Source organism: Bombina bombina, chromosome 9 (genome assembly GCF_027579735.1).
Source record: "Bombina bombina isolate aBomBom1 chromosome 9, aBomBom1.pri, whole genome shotgun sequence".
NCBI lineage: Eukaryota > Metazoa > Chordata > Amphibia > Anura > Bombinatoridae > Bombina > Bombina bombina.
The window spans coordinates 110,704,848-110,728,018 of NC_069507.1; the positions used below are offsets into that span (position 1 = coordinate 110,704,848).

Below are 23,171 nucleotides of genomic sequence, written 5' to 3' on the forward strand. Positions count from 1 at the left end.
AAGGGGACCCTCCACCTCAATCAAATCCGCTAAGGAGTCGCACCAGTAGGCCCGCAGCTCCAGCAACCAAGGCAACAGCCGCTGCCGGTTGAAATAAGTATCCCGTAAGCTGAAATAAGTTTCCATCTTCTTATTCATCGGCTCTCTGAATGATGAGCTATCATCAAGAGGGATAGTAGTACGCTTGGCTAGCGTGGAGATAGCGCCATCCACCTTAGGGACGGAACCCCACAACTCCAGCTGAGAGACCGGGAATAATTTTTTAAAGGCAGACGAAGGGGAAAAGGAAGATCCAATTCTATCCCACTCGTTCTTAAAGTGAATGCAAATTTTGATGCAAAAGTGCCCGGTTTTTAAAAATTCGATTAAAAACAGGGGCACTTTAATTCATCAAAATTTACGTTTCACTCATATTGTGAAAAAAAATTACCTTTTAAACTTTACAGCAGCTCCAGCTTCCTCCACCCGTCGCAAAGCCTCTTCCTGGGTCTAAATCGTGCTGTCAAGTTTTTTTTTTCACAACAGGAGTGAAATGTAAATTTTGAAGAATTAAAGTGCCCCTGTTTTTAATAGAATTTTTAAAAACCTGGCACTTTAGCATAAAAATTTACATTCACTTTAATAATGTTCGCCATTTTTACAGTTACTTGAAAAGTTAGTGGCGCTACCCTGTCCTTGTACACTGTCTAATTTAGTGATCAAAGGTTCATCAGGCAACTTGGCCTCTGGAACCTCTGTCGATAGAACCTCCTTTAGAAAAAAGCGTGTGTTCAATTTTAAATCTAAAGGCTGGCTCCTCCACAGCCGGAGGCCTAGAGGTAGCAGACTCTGATCCAGAAAGTTCATCCTCTGAAGACTCAGAATGTGACCCATCCTTGGATACTCCAAAGGCAGACAAATCTAATAAATCACTGGATGTACCCTGGACTGGAGAGCTATGTTTAACCTTTCGCCTGCGCTTGGCAGGGCAAGGTAAAGCACTAAGAGCCTCAGACACCGCCGTATTTAACTGTGCGGTAAAGTCCAATGGTAAAACGCTCCCTCCAGACGGAGGATCAGGCGTGCTACGGAAAGCTGCATGTGATGATGGAGATGACTGCTGGGTATGCACTTCACGGGACGGCAAGTCCTCAGAGGTGGACGGCTCAGTAGTACTAAAGGAGTTACCTTCTTAGACATAACCTTGTTGATGCATATGGAACATAGTTGAGAGGACGGGCACACCAAGGCCTCCTCACAATATAGACAGGTATTACTATTAGGAATAGAGGGAGTACCCTCAAGCATATCGGAATCCTCCATAGCTTGCGCTAACAGTAGGACACAGAATAAATTATCCTTTTATTTCTCACAAAACGGCACCTTTTATACACCCAATGACTGGGGTACTCATCACCTCCTAGACTCAGGCAAACAGAGAAACAAGTGTGTTCTCCGACAGCTAGCTCGGTCAGGAAATAGTAAACGAAAGTGTGACCACACCTGGTCACGTGGTCCACAAGGCAGGACCGCCCCTGCTATGAGAGAAAGCACACCAAGGTACAAACTGCGCAGCATTCAAAGTGAAAATTAAAACCTGTATGTTCCGTTGCCACATAAGTCTATGAGCCTAAAAAATCTCACACATATGCAGCATAAAATCAAAGTATTACATTTGATTAATCTCCACTGTTCAATAACCTCCCTCAGGAGGTATTAACCCATGATTCTATTAAGCTAAAAGGAGCCACACTGTGACCCTGTCTTCAGCGTTTTTCAACATATGTAAAAATTTAAACGATCTTACCAGAATCCGTGCTGTGGAACAGAAACACAGCCTCTCAAGTGTGACAGTCTTGTAGCATCTCTTCTGACATGGACTTGAGTGAAGAAAAAGCAGACAGTGAAACTTGTCAACACTGGTTGCTTAAGGAGCTGTTAGCAGACAGTCTGGATGGGTTTGCAGAAAGACTCTCCCTGCATCTTCAGACTCTAACTTTCGTCAATGTTCTCACTGAGAGGCTGTCAAGACTACTTAAAACTCCAGTCCCATATCGAAGGGCATATACCCCTCCTAAGGAACAACTCAGAAAGTCTTCTGACACTTCTCTGCCATCCTCCTGTGACGAAAGGTAAAGAATGACTGGGGGATAGGGGAAGTGGGAGAGGTATTTAAAGGGACAGTAAAGTCAAAACTAAACTTTCATGATTCAGATAGGGCATGCAATTTTAAACAACTTTCCAATTTACTTTTATCATCAAATTTACTTTGTTCCCTTGGTGGTATTTTTGAAAGGCTAAACCTAGCTAGGCTCAAACTGATTTCTAAACAGTTGAAAACCGCCTCCTAGCTCAGAGCATTTTGAAAGTTTTTCCACAGTTAGACTGTGCTAGTTCACATGTGTCATATAGATAACATTGTGCTCACTCCTGTGAAGTTATTTAGGAGTCTTCACTGATTGACTACACTGCATGTCTGTCAAAGGCACTTAGATAAGGAGGCTGTCTGCAGAGGCTTAGATACAAGGTAATCACAGAGGTAAAAAGTATATTAATTTAACTGTTTTGGTTATGCAAAAATGGGGAATGGGTAATAAAGGGATTATCTATCTTTTCAAATAAGAAAAATTTTGGTGTAGACTGTCTCTTTAAGCCTTTGGCTGTGGTGTCTTTGCCTCCTCCTGGTATCCAGGTTCAGTATTTCCTAACAGTAAGGAATGATGCCGTGGACTCTCCTTATATTAAGAAGTAAAGTTTAGCTACACTTAATTTAAAGATTTTATATTACAATCTCATACTTTTTAAAATCCGATCTTGAATGTTAGTGATATTTTAGATGGAGTCTAATACATGAGTTGTAATGAAGATGCGCTATAACCGACTTTTTAATATAGATATGAAATTCATATACCCTGAGCTCCGCCGCCCACTTCAAAGGTCAATTTTACTGTGAGCCAACGGTTTGAATTGTGCTCTAGCTTCAACAAAAAGTGCCATATGGGGAGAGTGCTGACTGCAACAAAGAAAAGCAGTAGAAAGGAGCACCGGCTGTGAGATGAGGTTTAAAAAGTTTATTCCTTTATTTACACCTTGGCGTTATTTAAAATTTTCAACATCGATGGCACAAACATGGTACAAAGATAGTGATGGTCAGCAAATAGCAACTGACATGTTTCGGCTCAAAAAGCCGTCCTCATAAGCTGCTACTTGTCACAATAAAAATCTACATATTTAAAAGCAACAGACCATTTCTGATTGGTTACGCCTTAATTGTTAATTGGTTAACACATGAACCACTCTAGGTGTGTAAGTTACAGAAGTTAACCCTTTTTATTCCTATTCCCTGAGAGTTGATACATTAAACATTTTAAACATATCCAAACATAATATAATATGATTTGACTCCATAACTTTTAACTTGTATTACTTGTGTTCTGTTATTAAATATTAGCCTAATTCGTACAAACAGGAATCAGACATATTATATTTAAGAAATTTGTATACTGCAATACATGTACTTATTGTAATTCTACCCAAATTATTTGACTTATCCTTTTGCTTATAACATCCCTAGGGGGATTTCTCATCATAGTGCCTATATTGGTATTGGGCTTGTATCATAGCTAGAACACAAATAAAATTGTGTATATATAGATATACACAGTCACATCCATATACACATACATATACATACTAGCATTTATATATATAACCACATACATATACCTACATGTATCTATCTCCTATAGTATGCCCCCATTCTAAACTGTCACATATTCATGATCAGAACTCTAAGGGACTAACTAGATATTAATTGCGCTGGTAAATTACTCTCTAGGACCAAAGAACATATATAATAGAACATCTATTTCAAAATGAATCTTAAAGGCAACAATTCAAAACTTCAGATCACAGAAAAATTGACTTTTGAATTGGTCGGCAAGGCGAGGTGTATTTGAATTTCATATCTATATTAAAAAGTAAGTTATAGCGCATCTTCATTACATCTGATGAACTAAACTCTATCTAAAATATCACTAACATTCCGGATCTGATTTTAAAGAGGAGAGTTTAAAGGGACAGTCTAGTATAAATTAAACTTTCATTATTCAGATAGGACTTTTAATTTTAATCAACCTTTCAATTTACTTTTATCATCAAATTTGCTTTTCTCCAACATTGGTGTGTCCGGTCCACGGCGTCATCCATTACTTGTGGGAAATGTTCTCCCCCACAGGGAAAGGCAAGGAGAGCACACAGCAAGAGCTGTCCATATAGCTCCCCCTCTGGCTCCGCCCCCCAGTCATTCTCCTTGCCGCTCTGAACAAGTAGCATCTACCACAGGGATGGCGAGGAGTTTGTGGTGTTAGTTGTAGTTTTTTATTCTTCTATCAAGAGTTTGTTATTTTAAAATAGTGCTGGCTTGTACTATTTACTCTATAACAGAAAAGTGATGAAGATTTCTGTTTAAGAGGGCTATGATTTTAGTACAAGTAACTAAAATCCATTACTGTTACTACGCAGGACTGTTGAAACAAGAGAACTTCAGTTGGGGGTAACAGTTTGCAGAATCATCTGCTTCAGGTATGACTAGTCTCCTTCTAACAACACAGGCTAATGCTAGATGACAGTCATTTTTCCCCTCAAGGGAAACGGTAAGCCATTTTTCTTTCACCTCAGCAAAAAAGATAACAGGCTTCCCCTTTTTGTTTTTTATGCTGGTAGACACTGTTAGGGGCTAAATCGATTGGTTTTTATTACAATATTATACCATTTGAAATATTTTATAAGCTCACATACACTTGGGAACGTTTTTTATTGATCTGGCTTGTTTTAGACACCTAAATCTAGTCAGGAAGGCCCCTTCACTCTAGTGTGCTGAGGGAGGAAGCCTCATTTTGGCACTTCAGCTGCGCAGTTAAATTTCAAGGCAGTGCATGCAGATTCATGTGAGAGGGTCCTGTGGTTCAGAAAGTGACTCCAAAAGGTTTTTTCTCCAACATAGGTGTGTCCGGTCCACGGCGTCATCCTTACTTGTGGGATATTCTCTTCCCCAACAGGAAATGGCAAAGAGCCCAGCAAAGCTGGTCACATGATCCCTCCTAGGCTCCGCCTACCCCAGTCATTCTCTTTGCCGTTGTACAGGCAACATCTCCACGGAGATGGCTTAGAGTTTTTTAGTGTTTAACTGTAGTTTTTATTATTCAATCAAGAGTTTGTTATTTTAAAATAGTGCTGGTATGTACTATTTACTCAGAAACAGAAAAGAGATGAAGATTTCTGTTTGTATGAGGAAAATGATTTTAGCACCGTAACTAAAATCCATGGCTGTTCCACACAGGACTGTTGAGAGCAATTAACTTCAGTTGGGGGAACAGTGTGCAGTCTCTTACTGCTTGAGGTATGACACATTCTAACAAGACGATGTAATGCTGGAAGCTGTCATTTTCCCTATGGGATCCGGTAAGCCATTTTTATTACAGACAGTAAATAAGGGCTTCACAAGGGCTTATTAAGACTGTAGACTTTTTCTGGGCTAAATCGATTCATTATTAACACATATTTAGCCTTGAGGAATCATTTATTCTGGGTATTTTGATATGATTATATCGGCAGGCACTGTTTTTGACACCTTATTCTTTAGGGGCTTTCCCTAATCATAGTCAGAGCCTCATTTTCGCGCCGGTATGGCGCACTTGTTTTTGAGGACAGCATGGCATGCAGCTGCATGTGTGTGGAGCTCTGATACATAGAAAAGTCTTTCTGAAGGCATCATTTGGTATCGTATTCCCCTTTGGGCTTGGTTGGGTCTCAGCAAAGCAGATTCCAGGGACTGTAAAGGGGTTAAATATAAAAACGGCTCCGGTTCCGTTATTTTAAGGGTTAAAGCTTCCAAATTTGGTGTGCAATACTTTTAAGGCTTTAAGACACTGTGGTGAAATTTTGGTGAATTTTGAACAATTCCTTCATACTTTTTCGCAATTGCAGTAATAAAGTGTGTTTAGTTTAAAATTTAAAGTGACAGTAACGGTTTTATTTTAAAACGTTTTTTGTGCTTTGTTATCAAGTTTATGCCTGTTTAACATGTCTGAACTACCAGATAGATTGTGTTCTGACTGTGGGGAAACCAAGGTTCCTTCTCATTTAACTATATGTATTTTATGTCATAAAAAAAATTTAGTAAAAATGATGCCCAAGATGATTCCTCAAGTGAGGGGAGTAAGCATGGTACTGCATCATCCCCTACTTCGTCTACACCAGTCTTGCCCATACAGGAGGCCCCTAGTACATCTAGTGCGCCAATACTCCTTACTATGCAACATTTAACGGCTGTAATGGATAATTCTATCAAAAACATTTTAGCCAATATGCCCACTTATCAGCGAAAGCGCGACTGCTCTGTTTTAGAAAATTCTGTAGAGCATGAGAACGCTGATGATATGGTTTCTGAAGGGCCCCTACACCAGTCTGAGGGGGCCAGGGAGGTTTTGTCTGAGGGAGAAATTTCAGATTCAGGAAACATTTCTCAACAAGCTGAACCTGATGTGATTAATTTTAAATTTAAGTTGGAACATCTCCGCGCTCTGCTTAAGGAGGTGTTATCCAATTTGGATGATTGTGATTATCTGGTCATTCCAGAACCACTATGTAAAATGGAAAAGTTCTTAGAGGCCCCGGGGCCCCCCGAAGCTTTTCCTATATCCAAGCGGGTGGCGTACATTGTTAGTAAAGAATGGGACAGGCCCGGTATACCTTTAGTACCTCCCCCCATATTTATAAAATTGTTTTCCTATAGTCGACCCCAGAAAGGACTGATGGCAGACAGTCCCCAAGGTCGAGGGGGCGGTTTCTACTCTACACAAGCGCGCCACTATACCCATAGAAGATAGTTGTGCTTTCCAAGATCCTATGGATAAAAAATTAGAAGGTCTGCTAAAGATGTTTGTTCAGCAAGGTTCCCTTCTACAACCAATTGCATGCATTGTCCCTGTCACTGCAGCCGCGTGTTTCTAGTTTGATGAGCTAGGAAAGGCGATTATTAGTAATTCTTCTTCTTATGAGGAGATTATGGACAGAATTCGTGCTCTTAAATTGGCTAATTCTTTCACCCTAGACGCCACCTTGCAATTGGCTAGGTTAGCGGCGAAAAAATTCTGGGTTTGCTATTGTGGCGCAGAGCGCTTTGGTTAAAATCTTGGGCAGCGGATGCGTCTTCCAAGAACAAATTGCTTGACATTCCTTTCAAGGGGAAAACACTCTTTGGCCCTGACTTGAAAGAGATTATCTCTGATATCACTGGGGGCAAGGGCCACGCCCTTCCTCAGGATAGGTCTTTTCAAGACCAAAAATAAACCTAAGTTTCGTCCCTTTCGCAGAAACGGATCAGCCCCAAGGGCTACGTCCTCTAAGCAGGAAGGTAATACTTCTCAAGCCAATCCAGCCTGGAGACCTATGCAAGGCTGGAACAAAGGAAAGCTGGCCAGGAAACCTGCCACTGCTACCAAGACAGCATGAAATGCGGGCCCCCGATCCGGGACCGGATCTGGTGGGGGGCAGACTCTCTCTCTTCGCTCAGGCTGGGGCAAGAGATGTTCTGGATCCTTGGGCGCTAGAAATAGTCTCCCAAGGTTATTCTCTGGAGTTCAAGGGGCTTCCTCCAAGGGGGAGGTTCCACAGGTCTCAGTTGTCTTCAGACCACATAAGAAGACAGGCATTCTTACATTGGGTAGAAGACCTGCTAAAAATGGGAGTGATTCATCCTGTTCCATTAGGAGAACAAGGGATGGGGTTCTACTCCAATCTGTTCATAGTTCCCAAAAAAGAGGGAACGTTCAGACCAATCTTAGATCTCAAGATCTTGAACAAGTTTCTCAAGGTTCCATCGTTCAAGATGGAAACCATTCGAACACTTCTTCCTTCCATCCAGGAAGGTCAATTCATGACCAAGGTGGATTTCAAGGATGCGTATCTACATATTCCTATCCACAAGGAACATCATCGGTTCCTAAGGTTTGCATTCCTGGACAAGCATTTCCAGTTCGTGGCGTTTTCTTTCGGATTAGCCACTGCTCCTAGGATTTTCTCATAGGTACTAGGGTCCCTTCTGGCGGTGCTAAGACCAAGGGGCATTGCTGTAGTACCTTACTTGGACGACATTCTGATTCGAGCGTCGTCCCTTCCTCAAGTAAAGGCTCACACGGACATTGTCCTGGCCTTTCTCAGATCTCACGGATGGAAAGTGAACGTGGAAAAGAGTTCTCTATCTCCGTCAACGAGGGTTCCCTTCTTGGGAACTATAATAGACTCCTTAGAAATGAGGATTTTTCTGACAGAAGCCAGAAAAACAAAACTTCTAGACTCTTGTCGGATACTTCATTCCGTTCCTCTTCCTTCCATAGCGCAGTGCATGGAAGTGATAGGTTTGATGGTAGCGGCAATGGACATAGTTCCTTTTGTGCGCATTCATCTAAGACCATTACAACTGTTCATGCTCAGTCAGTGGAATGGGGACTATTCAGACTTGTCTCCGAAGATACAAGTAAATCAGAGGACCAGAGACTCATTCCGTTGGTGGCTGTCCCTGGACAACCTGTCACAAGGGATGACCTTCCGCAGACCAGAGTGGGTCATTGTCACGACCGACGCCAGTCTGATGGGCTGGGGCGCGGTCTGGGGATCCCTGAAAGCTCAGGGTCTTTGGTCTCGGGTAGAATCTCTTCTACCGATAAATATTCTGGAACTGAGAGCGATATTCAATGCTCTCAAAGCTTGGCCTCAGCTAGCGAGGGCCAAGTTCATACATCAACCATCAGGGGGGAACAAGGAGTTCCCTAGCGATGGAAGAAGTGACCAAAATCATTCTATGGGCGGAGTCTCACTCCTGCCACCTGTCTGCTATCCACATCCCAGGAGTGGAAAATTGGGAAGCGGATTTTCTGAGTCGTCAGACATTGCATCCGGGGGAGTGGGAACTCCATCCGGAAATCTTTGCCCAAGTCACTCAACCGTGGGGCATTCCAGACATGGATCTGATGGCCTCTCGTCAGAACTTCAGAGTTCCTTACTACGGGTACAGATCCAGGGATCCCAAGGCGGCTCTAGTGGATGCACTAGTAGCACCTTGGACCTTCAAACTAGCTTATGTGTTCCCGCCGTTTCCTCTCATCCCCAGGCTGGTAGCCAGGATCAATCAGGAGAGGGCGTCGGTGATTTTGATAGCTCCTGCGTGGCCACGCAGGACTTGGTATGCAGATCTGGTGAATATGTCATCGGCTCCACCATGGAAGCTACCTTTGAGACGAGACCTTCTTGTTCTAGGTCCGTTCGACCCACTCCAGCTGACTGCTTGGAGATTGAACGCTTGATCTTATCAAAGCGAGGGTTCTCAGATTCTGTTATTAATACTCTTGTTCAGGCCTGAAAGCCTGTAACCAGAAAAATTACCACATAATTTGGTATATCTGTTGGTGTGAATCTGCAGGATTCCCTTGGGACAAGGTTAAGATTCCTAAGAGTCTATCCTTCCTTCGAGAAGGATTGGAAAAAGGATTATCTGCAAGTTCCTTGATGGGACAGATTTCTGCCTTGTCTGTGTTACTTCACAAAAAGCTGGCAGCTGTGCCAGATGTTCTAGCCTTTGTTCAGGCTCTGGTTAGAATCAAGCCTGTTTACAAAATTTTGACTCCTCCTTGGAGTCTCAACCTAGTTCTTTCAGTTCTTCAGGGGGTTCCGTTTGAACCCTTACATTCCGTTGATATTAAGTTATTATCTTGGAAAGTTTTGTTTTTGGTTGCAATTTCTTCTGCTAGAAGAGTTTCAGAATTATCTGCTCTGCAGTGTTCTTCTCCTTATCTGGTGTTCCATGCAGATAAGGTGGTTTTGCGTACTAAACCTGGTTTTCTTCCAAAAGTTGTTTCTAACAAAAACATTAACCAGGAGATAGTTGTGCCTTCTTTGTGTCCTAATCCAGTTTCAAAGAAGGAACGTTTGTTGCACAACTTGGATGTAGTTCGTGCTCTCAAATTTTACTTAGCAGCTACTAAGGATTTCAGACAAACTTTGTCTTTGTTTGTTGTTTATTCTGGTAAACGGAGAGGTCAAAAAGCAACTTCTACCTCTCTCTCCTTCTGGATTAAAAGCATTATCCGATTGGCTTATGAGACTGCCGGACGGCAGCCTCCTGAAAGAATCACAGCTCACTCCACTAGGGCTGTGGCTTCCACATGGGCCTTCAAGAACGAGGCTTCTGTTGATCAGATATGTAAGGCAGCGACTTGGTCTTCACTGCACACTTTTTCTAAATTTTACAAATTTGATACTTTTGCTTCTTCTGAGGCTATTTTTGGGAGAAAGGTTTTGCAAGCCGTGGTGCCTTCCATTTAGGTGACCTGATTTGCTCCCTCCCTTCATCCGTGTCCTAAAGCTTTGGTATTGGTTCCCACAAGTAAGGATGACGCCGTGGACCGGACACACCTATGTTGGAGAAAACAGAATTTATGTTTACCTGATAAATTACTTTCTCCAACGGTGTGTCCGGTCCACGGCCCGCCCTGGTTTTTTTAATCAGGTCTGATAATTTATTTTCTTTAACTACAGTCACCACGGTAACATATGGTTTCTCCTATGCAAATATTCCTCCTTAACGTCGGTCGAATGACTGGGGTAGGCGGAGCCTAGGAGGGATCATGTGACCAGCTTTGCTGGGCTCTTTGCCATTTCCTGTTGGGGAAGAGAATATCCCACAAGTAAGGATGACGCCGTGGACCGGACACACCGTTGGAGAAAGTAATTTATCAGGTAAACATAAATTCTGTTTTTCTGTGAATGGTGACCCCTAAGGAAGGTAAAAAGCTGCAGCAAGGCTGTAGCTGGGATTGTGGTGTATAAAAACGGTTAAATCCAACAATTAGCTCCGGTTTGCTTGTTTTAAGAGCTAGAGTCTCCATATTTGCTGTGCAATACTTTCTAAGCATTAAGACACTGGGGCCCAAATTTCAGAAAAATCAGATATTGCCTTCATAGTTTTTTTGAACATTCAGAAATAAATGTGTCATTTTATTAGTTAAAGAGACAGTAACGTTTTTTGTTTAAAATCGTTTTTATTGCATTGTTTGCCTGCCTAAATCTGTTTAACATGTCTGTTCCATCAGATAACCTTTGTTCTGTGTGTATAGAGACAAATGTGGTTCCCCCTTCGAGTGTTTGTGATAATTGCGCCATTGCGTCCAAACAAAATCAGGACAGCTCTGTTATTTTTCATAATGTTGCCCAAGATGATTTATCTAATGAAGGTAGTGGGGATAGCTCTACATCCTCTCCTTCTGTGTCTACACCAGCTTTGCCCGCGCAGGCGACACCTAGCGCGCCAATGCTTATTTCTATGCAACAATTATCAGCAGTAGTGGATAATTCTATAGCAAATCTTTTATCCAAACTGCCAGCTTTTCAGAGAAAGCGTGATTGTTCAGTTTTAAATACAGATAAAAAGGATGAACAATCAGACGCTGACGATGCCTTATCTATTTTACCCTCACATCAATCGGAATTGGCTTTGAGGGAAGGGCTGTCTGAGGGTGAAATTTCAGACTCAGGAAAAATTTCTCAACAGGCAGAACCTGATCTAGTGGCATTTAAGTTTAAGCTAGAACATCTCTGCGCTTTGCTTAAGGAGGTATTAGCTACTCTGGATGACTGTGATTCCATGGTAGTACCATAGAAGTTGTGCAAATTGGACAAATTTTTAGAGGTCCCAGTGCACGACGACGCTTTTCCAATACCTAAGAGGGTAGCGAACATAGTGGAAAAGGAGTGGGAGAAGCCAGGTGTACCCTTTGCCCCACCTCCTATATTTAAGAAAATGTTTCCCATAGTAGACCCTAGAAGGGACGCATGGCAAACGGTCCCGAAAGGTTGAGGGAGCTGTTTCAACACTAGCGAAGCGCACAACTATTCCTATAGAGGACAGCTGCGCTTTCAAAGATCCTATAGATAAAAAATTGGAAGGATTGCTTAAAAAGATTTTTGTTCAGCAAGGGTTCTTCCTTCAACCAGCTACGTGTGTTATTACTGTCACTTCAGCGGCGTCCTTTTGGTTCGAAGAACTAGAAAGGTCGCTCCAGAAAGAGACTTCCTATGAAGAAGTCATGGACAGAATTCACGCATTAAAGTTAGCTAATTCCTTTATATTGGATGCCGCCTTTCAAATAACGAAATTGGCGGCGAAAAACTCAGGTTTTGCTATAGTAGCGCGGAGGGCGCTTTGGCTAAAATCCTGGTCGGCGGATGTCGTCCAAGACTAAGTTACTGAATATTCCTTTCAAGGGTAAGACCCTTTTTGGGCCGGAATTGAAGGAAATTATTTCAGACATCACTGGGATAGGCCTTTTAAGGCTAAGAACAAGTCTAATTTTCGTTCCTTTCGCAATTTCAGGAACGGACTGGCTAATAACTCCACTGCCGCTAGACAAGAAGGTAACGCGGCCCAGCCCAAACCCGCTTGGAAGCCCATGCAAGGCTGGAACAAGGGTAAACAAACCAAGAAACCTGCTGCTGCTACCAAGACAGCATGAAGGGGTAGCCCCCGATCCGGGACCGGATCTGGTAGGGGGCAGACTATCTCTCTTCGCTCAGGCTTGGGCAAGAGATGTTCTGGATCCCTGGGCATAGAGATAGTTTCCAAGGGATACCTGTTAGAATTCAAGGGACTTCCTCCAAAGGGAAGGTTCCACCTGTCTCGCTTATCTTCAGACCAGATAAAGAAACAGGCATTCTTACATTGTGTAAGAGACCTATCAAAGATGGGAGTGATAAACCCAGTCCCCTCCGGGGAACAAGGTCTAGGGTTTTACTCAAACCTGTTTGTGGTTCCCAAAAAAGAGGGAACTTTCAGGCCAATTCTGGATTTAAAGATATTAAACAAATCTCATCATCAGTTCCTGAGGTTCACCTTTCTGGACACACATTACCAGTTTGTGGCTCTTCCATTCGGTTTAGCCACCGCTCCCAGAATTTTCACAAAGGTGCTAGGGTCCCTTCTAGCGGTCCTAAGACCGAGGGGCATCGCTGTAGCACCTTATCTAGACGACATCCTAATCCAAGCGTCGTCTCTTTCCAAAGCGAGGGCTCATACAGACATTGTATTGGCTTTTCTCAGATCTCACGGGTGGAAAGTGAACATAGAAAAAAGTTCACTGTCACCGTCCACAAGGGTTCCTTTTCTGGGAACAATAATAGATTCTGTGGAAATGAAGATCTTTCTCACAGACGTCAGAAAGACAAAGCTTCTAAAAGCTTGTCGAGTTCTTCACTCTATTCCTCAACCCTCCATAGCTCAATGCATGGAAGTAATAGGACTAACGGTCGCAGCAATGGATGTGGTTCCTTTTGCTCGAATTCATCTAAGACCATTACAGCTGTGCATGCTCAATCAGTGGAATGGGGACTATACAGACTTGTCTCCCCAAATTCAAGTAGACCAGGTAACCAGGGACTCACTTATCTGGTGGTTGACCCAGGATCTCCTGTCTCAGGGAATGAGTTTCCGCAGACCGGAGTGGGTCATCGTCACGACCGACGCCAGCCTCTTGGGGTGGGGCGCGGTCTGGGACTCTCTGAAAGCTCAGGGCCTATGGTCACGGGAAGAATCGCTTCTCCCGATAAACATTTTGGAACTAAGAGCTATATTCAATGCGCTCCTGGCTTGGCCTCAGTTAGCGGAAGCCAGGTTCATAAGATTTCAGTCGGACAACATAACGACTGTTGCGTACATCAATCAGCGATGAAGGAAGTAACCAAGATAATCCAATGGGCAGAGAATCACTCCTGCCATCTATCTGCTATTCACATCCCAGGAGTAGACAACTGGGAGGCGGACTATTTGAGTCGTCAGACTTTCCATCCGGGGGAGTGGGAACTCCATCCGGAGGTCTTTGCTCAGTTAACCCAATTATGGGGCATTCCAGACATGGATCTAATGGCGTCCCGTCAGAACTTCAAGATTCCTTGCTACGGGTCCAGATCCAGGGATCCCAAGGCGACTCTAGTGGATGCATTAGTGGCGCCTTGGTCGTTCAACCTAGCATATGTGTTTCCACCGTTTCCTCTCCTCCCCAGGCTCATAGCCAGGATCAAACAGGAGAAGGCCTCTGTGATTTTGATAGCTCCTGCGTGGCCACGCAGGACTTGGTATGCAGACCTGGTGAATATGTCATCGGCTCCACCATGGAAGCTACCTTTGAGACAGGACCTTCTAGTACAAGGTCCATTCGAACATCCCAATCTAGTTTCTCTGCAGCTGACTGCTTGGAAATTGAACGCTTGATTTTATCCAAGCGTGGGTTTTCAAATTCTGTGATTGATACTCTGGTCCAAGCCAGAAAACCTGTGACTAGAAGGATTTACCATAAAATATGGAAAAAATATATCTGTTGGTGTGAATCCAAAGGATTCTCCTGGAGTAAGATTAAAATTCCAAAGATTCTCTCCTTTCTCCAAGAAGGTTTGGATAAAGGATTGTCAGCTAGTTCTCTAAAAGGACAGATTTCTGCATTTTCTGTCTTGTTGCACAAACGACTGGCAGCTTTGCCAGATGTACAAGCTTTTGTTCAGGCTTTGGTTAGAATCAAGCCTGTTTACAGACCCATGACTCCTCCTTGGAGTCTAAATTTAGTTCTTTCAGTTCTTCAAGGGGTTCCGTTTGAACCTTTACATTCCATAGATATTAAGTTACTATCTTGGAAAGTTCTGTTTTTGGTTGCTATTTCTTCTGCTAGAAGAGTTTCTGAATTATCTGCTTTGCAGTGTGATCCACCCTATCTGGTGTTCCATTCAGATAAGGTTGTTTTGCGTACTAAGCCTGGTTTTCTTCCAAAAGTTGTTTCCAACAAGAACATCAACCAGGAAATAGTTGTTCCTTCTTTGTGCCCGAATCCAGTTTCAAAGAAGGAACGTTTATTACACAATTTAGATGTTGTTCGTGCTTTAAAGTTCTATTTAGAAGCAACAAAAGATTTTAGACAAACCTCATCCTTGTTTGTCGTTTACTCTGGTAAGAGGAGAGGTCAAAAAGCTACTGCTACCTCTCTCTTTCTGGCTGAAAAGCATTATCCGCTTGGCTTATGAGACTGCCGGACGGCAGCCTCCTGACCGTATCACAGCTCACTCTACTAGGGCTGTGGCTTCCACATGGGCCTACAAGAACGAGGCTTCTGTTGACCAGATATGTAAGGCAGCGACTTGGTCTTCTCTGCACACTTTTGCCAAATTCTACAAATTTGATACTTTCGCTTCTTCGGAGGCTATTTTTGGGAGAGAGGTTTTGCAAGCCGTGGTGCCTTCCGTTTAGGTAACCCGATTTGCTCCCTCCCTTCATCCCTGTCCTAAAGCTTTGGTATTGGTTCCCACAAGTAATGGATGACGCCGTGGACCGGACACACCAATGTTGGAGAAAATAGAATTTATGCTTACCTGATAAATTACTTTCTCCAACAGTGTGTCCGGTCCACGGCCCGCCCTGGTTTTTTTGTTTAATCAGGTTGAAAACTTTTTCTTTATACACTACAGTCACCACGGCACCCTATAGTTTCTCCTTTTTCTCCTAACCGTCGGTCGAATGACTGGGGGGCGGAGCCAGAGGGGGAGCTATATGGACAGCTCTTGCTGTGTGCTCTCCTTGCCTTTCCCTGTGGGGGAGAACATTTCCCACAAGTAATGGATGACGTCGTGGACCGGACACACCGTTGGAGAAAGTAATTTATCAGGTAAGCATAAATTCTGTTTCTCCTGTTAAGTGTAGTCAGTCCACGGGTCATCATTACTTATGGGATATTAACTCCTCCCCAACAGGAAGTGCAAGAGGATCACCCAAGCAGAGCTGCTATATAGCTCCTCCCCTCTACGTCACACCCAGTCATTCTCTTGCACCCAACTAATAGATAGGATGTGTGAGAGGACTGTGGTGATTAAACTTAGTTTTTTATATCTTCAATCAAAAGTTTGTTATTTTAAACGACACCGGAGTGTGTTGTTTCCCTCTCAGGCAGAATTTGAAGAAGAATCTACCTGAGTTTTTGTATATGATCTTAGCGGACGTAACTAAGATCCGTTTGCTGTTCTCGGCCATTCTGAGGAGTAAGGTAACTTCAGATCAGGGGACAGCGGGCAGGTTCACCTGCAAAGAGGTATGTTGCAGTATATTATTTTCTAAGGAATGGAATTGACTTTGAAAATACTGCTAATACCGATATAATGCAAGTACAGCCTTAAATGCAGTAGTAGCAACTGGTATCAGGCTGACATGTATATATGTTTACACTTAAGTATTTCTGGGGAATGGCACTTCACTGGGTAAATACTGTATGCATATAACTTTTAGCCTAACTTGCAGTGTGAGCGACTAGCAGCAGGCTTTTTAATGACATTTCATATATTAGATTTTAAACGCTTACTGGCATGTTAAATCGTTTAATTATCTGAGGTACTTGGTGAAAATTGTTTTGGGCTTTATTTTCCACATGGCTGTCGTTTGTTTTAAATTAAAACAGTTTACTGAGCTTCCCTCACTGTTGTAGTGTGAGTGGGAGGGGCCTATTTTGGCGCTTTTACTACGCATCAGAAATTCAGTCACAGTCTGTCTTTTTCTCCCTGCATGATCCAGGACGTCTCCACAGAGCTCAGGGATCTTCAAAACTAGTTTTGAGGGAGGTAATCACTCACAGCAGACCTGTGAGACTGTGCTTGACTGTGATAAAAACACTTATATTGTCAATTGTTATACGTTTTTTTCTGATATTAAGGGTTCATCATACATTGCTAATGTGTGCAATCCTTTGCTAAATTTGGTTTATATAACTAATCCGGTTCATTTTTATTCAACTGTGTTTTTTGTGTGCTTCTTAAAGGCACAGTAACGTTTTTACATATTGCTTGTAAATTTAGTTGAAAAGTATTTCCAAGCTTGCTAGTCTAATTGCTAGTTTGTTTAAACATGTCTGACACAGAGGAAACTCTTTGTGCAATATGTTCAAAAGTCAAGGTGGAGCCCAATAGAAATTTATGTACTAATTGCATTGATGCTACTTTAAATAAAAGTCAATCTGTACATGTTAAGAAACATTCACCAGACAACGAGGGGGAAGTTATGCCGACTAACTTGCCTCACGTGTCAGTACCTGCATCTCCCGCTCAGGAGGTGCGTGATATTGTAACGCCAAGTACATCAGGGCGGCCATTACAAATCACTTTACAAGACATGGCTAATGTTATGACTGAAGTTTTATCTAAATTGCCAGAACTTAGAGGTAAACGAGATCACTCTGGGATGAGAACAGAGTATACTGATAATGCTAGGGCCATGTCTGATACTGCGTCACAATTTGCAGAGCATGAGGACGGAGAGCTTCATTCTGCGGGTGACGGATCTGATCCAAATAAATTGGATTCAGACATTTCAAATTTTAAGTTTAAGCTGGAAAACCTCCGTGTATTGCTAGGGGAGGTGTTAGCGGCTCTGAATGATTGTAACACAGTTGCAATCCCAGAGAAAATGTGTAGGTTGGATAAATATTTTGCGGTACCGACGAGTACTGACGTTTTTCCTATACCTAAGAGACTTACTGAAATTATTACTAAGGAGTGGGACAGACCCGGTGTGCCTTTCTCACCCCCTCCTATATTCAGAAAAATGTTTCCAATAGACGCCACCACATGGGACTTATGGCAAACGGTCCCTAAGGTGGAGGGAGCAGTTTCTACTTTAGCTAAGCGTACCACTATCCCGGTGGAGGATAGCTGTGCCTTTTCAGATCCAATGGATAAAAAGTTAGAGGGTTACCTTAAGAAAATGTTTGTTCAACAAGGTTTTATATTACAACCCCTTGTATGCATTGCGCCTGTCACGGCTGCGGCAGCATTTTGGTTTGAGTCTCTGGAAGAGACCCTTGACTCAGCGACATTAGATGAGATTTCACTTAAGCTTAAAACCCTTAAGCTAGCTAATTCATTTATTTCTGATGCCGTAGTACATTTAACTAAACTTACGGCTAAGAATTCCGGATTCGCTATTCAGGCACGCAGAGCGCTGTGGCTAAAATCCTGGTCAGCTGATGTAACCTCTAAATCGAAACTACTTAACATACCTTTCAAGGGGCAGACTTTATTCGGGCCCGGTTTGAAAGAAATTATCGCTGATATTACGGGAGGTAAAGGCCATGCCCTGCCTCAAGACAGAGCCAAACCCAGGGCTAGACAGTCTAATTTTCGTGCCTTTCGTAACTTCAAGGCAGGAGCAGCTTCAACTTCCTCTGCTCCAAAACAGGAAGGAGCTGTTGCTCGCTACAGACAAGGCTGGAAACCTAACCAGGCCTGGAACAAGGGCAAGCAGGCCAGAAAGCCTGCTGCTGCCCCTAAGACAGCATGAAGTGAGGGCCCCCGATCCGGTAACGGATCTAGTGGGGGGCAGACTCTCTCTCTTCGCCCAGGCTTGGGCAAGAGATGTCCAGGATCCCTGGGCGTTGGAGATCATATCTCAGGGATATCTTCTGGACTTCAAAGCTTCTCCTCCACAAGGGAGATTTCACCTTTCAAGGTTGTCAACAAACCAGATAAAGAAAGAGACGTTTCTACGCTGTGTACAAGACCTTTTACTAATGGGAGTGATCCATCCAGTTCCGCGGTCGGAACACGGACAAGGGTTTTACTCAAATCTGTTTGTGGTTCCCAAAAAAGAGGGAACCTTCAGACCAATATTGGATTTAAAGATCCTAAACAAATTCCTAAGAGTTCCATCATTCAAGATGGAAACTATTCGGACAATCTTACCCATGATCCAAAGAGGTCAGTACATGACCACAGTGGATTTAAAGGATGCTTACCTTCACATACCGATTCACAGAGAACATTACCGGTATCTAAGGTTTGCCTTCCTAGAAAAGCATTACCAGTTTGTAGCTCTTCCCTTCGGGTTGGCTACGGCTCCAAGAATCTTTACAAAGGTTCTGGGCTCTCTTCTGGCGGTACTAAGACCGTGAGGAATTCGGTAGCTCTGTACCTAGACGACATTCTGATACAAGCGTCAAGCTTTCAAACTGCCAAGTCTCATACAGAGTTAGTACTGGCATTTCTAAGATCACATGGGTGGAAAGTAAACGAGGAGAAGAGTTCTCTCTTACCACTCACAAGAGTTCCCTTCTTGGGGACTCTTATAGATTCTGTAGAAAAGAAAATTTACCTGACAGAGGACAGGTTAACAAAGCTTCTAAATGCTTGCCGTGCCCTTCATTCCATTCAACACCCGTCAGTGGCTCAATGCATGGAGGTAATCGGCTTAATGGTAGCGGCAATGGACATAGTTCCTTTTGCACACCTGCACCTCAGACCGCTGCAATTGTGCATGCTAAGTCAGTGGAATGGGGATTACTTAGATTTGCCCCCTACGCTGAATCTGGATCAGGAGACCAGAGATTCTATTCTATGGTGGCTTTCTCGGCCACATCTGTCCAGGGGGATGCCCTTCAGCAGGCCAGACTGGACAATTGTAACTACAGACGCCAGCCTTCTAGGTTGGGGCGCTGTCTGGAATTCCCTGAAGGCTCAGGGATCATGGACTCAAGAGGAGAGTCTCCTTCCAATAAACATTCTGGAATTGAGAGCAGTTCTCAATGCCCTTCTGGCTTGGCCTCAGTTAGCAACTCTGAGGTTTATCAGGTTTCAGTCGGACAACATCACGACTGTGGCTTACATCAACCATCAGGGAGGGACAAGAAGTTCCTTAGCGATGATGGAAGTATCAAAGATAATTCGCTGGGCAGAGTCTCACTCTTGCCACCTGTCAGCGATCCACATCCCAGGAGTGGACAACTGGGAGGCGGATTTCCTAAGTCGCCAGACTTTTCATCCGGGGGAGTGGGAACTTCATCCGGAGGTCTTTGCCCAAATACTTCGACGTTGGGGCAAACCAGATATGGATCTCATGGCGTCTCGCCGGAACGCCAAGCTTCCTCGTTACGGGTCCAGGTCCAGGGACCCGGGAGCGGTCCTGATAGATGCCTTGACAGTACCTTGGACTTTCAGGATGGCTTATGTGTTTCCACCCTTCCCGATGCTTCCTCGTTTGATTGCCAGGATCAAACAGGAGAAAGCATCAGTGATTCTAATAGCGCCTGCGTGGCCACGCAGGACCTGGTATGCAGATCTAGTGGACATGTCATCCTGTCCACCTTGGTCTCTGCCTCTGAGACAGGACCTTCTAATTCAGGGTCCTTTCAAACATCAAAATCTAATTTCTCTGAAGCTGACTGCATGGAAATTGAACGCTTAATTTTATCAAAGCGTGGATTTTCGGAGCCAGTAATTGATACCTTAATACAGGCTAGGAAACCTGTTACCAGGAAAATTTACCATAAGATATGGCGTAAATACTTACACTGGTGCAAATCCAAGGGTTACTCATGGAGTAAGGTTAGGATTCCTAGGATATTGTCTTTTCTACAAGAAGGTTTAGAAAAGGGTTTATCTGCTAGTTCGTTAAAGGGACAGATCTCAGCTCTGTCCATCCTTTTACACAAGCGTCTGTCAGAAGTTCCAGACGTTCAGGCTTTTTGTCAGGCTTTGGCCAGGATTAAGCCTGTGTTTAAATCTGTTGCTCCGCCGTGGAGCTTAAACTTAGTTCTTAACGTTTTACAGGGTGTTCCGTTTGAACCCCTTCACTCCATTGATATCAAGCTGTTATCTTGGAAAGTTCTGTTTTTAATGGCTATTTCCTCGGCTCGTAGAGTCTCTGAATTATCAGCCTTACATTGTGATTCTCCGTATCTGATTTTTTCATTCAGATAAGGCAGTTCTGCGTACTAAACCTGGGTTCTTACCTAAGGTAGTCACTAACAAGAATATCAATCAAGAGATTGTTGTTCCATCATTGTGTCCTAACCCTTCTTCAAAGAAGGAACGACTTCTGCACAATCTAGATGTAGTCCGTGCCCTGAAATTTTATTTACAGGCAACTAAAGATTTTCGACAAACTTCTTCCCTGTTTGTCGTTTATTCTGGACAGAGGAGAGGTCAAAAAGCATCTGCTACCTCTCTATCCTTTTGGCTTCGTAGCATAATACGCTTAGCCTATGAGACTGCTGGACAGCAACCTCCTGAAAGGATTACAGCTCATTCTACTAGAGCTGTGGCTTCCACTTGGGCCTTTAAGAACGAGGCCTCTGTTGAACAGATTTGCAAGGCTGCAACTTGGTCTTCTCTTCATACTTTTTCCAAATTTTACAAATTTGACACTTTTGCTTCTTCGGAGGCTGTTTTTGGGAGAAATTTTCTTCAGGCAGTGGTTCCTTCCGTATAGAGATCCTGCCTGTCCCTCCCGTCATCCGTGTACTTAGCTTTGGTATTGGTATCCCATAAGTAATGATGACCCGTGGACTGACTACACTTAACAGGAGAAAACATAATTTATGCTTACCTGATAAATTCCTTTCTCCTGTAGTGTAGTCAGTCCACGGCCCGCCCTGTTTTTTAAGGCAGGTCTAAATTTTTTAATTATACTCCAGTCACCACTGCACCCTATAGTTTCTCCTTTCTCGTTTGGTTCTCGGTCGAATGACTGGGTGTGACGTAGAGGGGAGGAGCTATATAGCAGCTCTGCTTGGGTGATCCTCTTGCACTTCCTGTTGGGGAGGAGTTAATATCCCATAAGTAATGATGACCCGTGGACTGACTACACTACAGGAGAAAGGAATTTATCAGGTAAGCATAAATTATGTTTTTTTTCTCTTGGTATTCTTAGTTTAAACTAAACATAGGTAGGCTCATATACTAATTTCTAAGCCTTTGAGGGCTGCCTCTTATCACATGCTTTTTAAATCTCTTCAACACAAAGAGACAGAAAGTACACTTGGGCCATATAGATAACACTGTGTTCAGGCACAGGGGGTTATTTAAGATTTAGCACAAAACAATGCTAAATTTAAGACAATAGATAATAAACAGTCACAGTAATGTGATCAGGGGGCTGGAAGAAGGTTCCTAGATACAAGGTAATCACAGAGGTAAAAAGTATATTAATTTCTCCAACATAGGTGTGTCCGGTCCACGGCGTCATCCTTACTTGTGGGATATTCTCTTCCCCAACAGGAAATGGCAAAGAGCCCAGCAAAGCTGGTCACATGATCCCTCCTAGGCTCCGCCTACCCCAGTCATTCTCTTTGCCGTTGTACAGGCAACATCTCCACGGAGATGGCTTAGAGTTTTTTAGTGTTTAACTGTAGTTTTTATTATTCAATCAAGAGTTTGTTATTTTGAAATAGTGCTGGTATGTACTATTTACTCAGAAACAGAAAAGAGATGAAGATTTCTGTTTGTATGAGGAAAATGATTTTAGCAACCGTCACTAAAATCCATGGCTGTTCCACACAGGACTGTTGAGAGCAATTAACTTCAGTTGGGGGAACAGTGAGCAGTCTCTTGCTGCTTGAGGTATGACACATTCTAACAAGACGATGTAATGCTGGAAGCTGTCATTTTCCCTATGGGATCCGGTAAGCCATGTTTATTACGATCGTAAATAAGGGCTTCACAAGGGCTTATTAAGACTGTAGACTTTTTCTGGGCTAAATCGATTCATTATTAACACATATTTAGCCTTGAGGAATCATTTTATTTGGGTATTTTGATATAATAATATCGGCAGGCACTGTTTTAGACACCTTATTTTTTAGGGGCTTTCCCAAAGCATAGGCAGAGCCTCATTTTCGCGCCGGTGTTGCGCACTTGTTTTTGAGAGGCATGGCATGCAGTCGCATGTGAGAGGAGCTCTGATACTTAGAAAAGACTTTCTGAAGGCGTCATTTGGTATCGTATTCCCCTTTGGGCTTGGTTGGGTCTCAGCAAAGCAGATACCAGGGACTGTAAAGGGGTTAAAGTTCAAAACGGCTCCGGTTCCGTTATTTTAAGGGTTAAAGCTTCCAAATTTGGTGTGCAATACTTTTAAGGCTTTAAGACACTGTGGTGAAAATTTGGTGAATTTTGAACAATTCCTTCATGTTTTTTCGCAATTGCAGTAATAAAGTGTGTTCAGTTTAAAATTTAAAGTGACAGTAACGGTTTTATTTTAAAACGTTTTTTGTACTTTGTTATCAAGTTTATGCCTGTTTAACATGTCTGAACTACCAGATAGACTGTGTTCTGAATGTGTGGCA

The 23,171-nt window shown here is 43.1% G+C and overlaps 1 protein-coding gene across 1 annotated transcript in view; it reads left to right on the top strand.

The window, feature by feature from the left end:
* The first annotated feature begins 1,026 nt into the window (after positions 1-1,026).
* The window catches only part of KIF20B (kinesin family member 20B), a 627,757-nt gene continuing 605,612 nt past the window's right edge, over positions 1,027-23,171 (top strand). The window contains exon 1 of the mRNA XM_053692918.1: positions 1,027-1,122. Coding sequence (XP_053548893.1) covers positions 1,027-1,122 — 96 coding nt within the window. The remainder of the gene's footprint in view (positions 1,123-23,171) is intronic.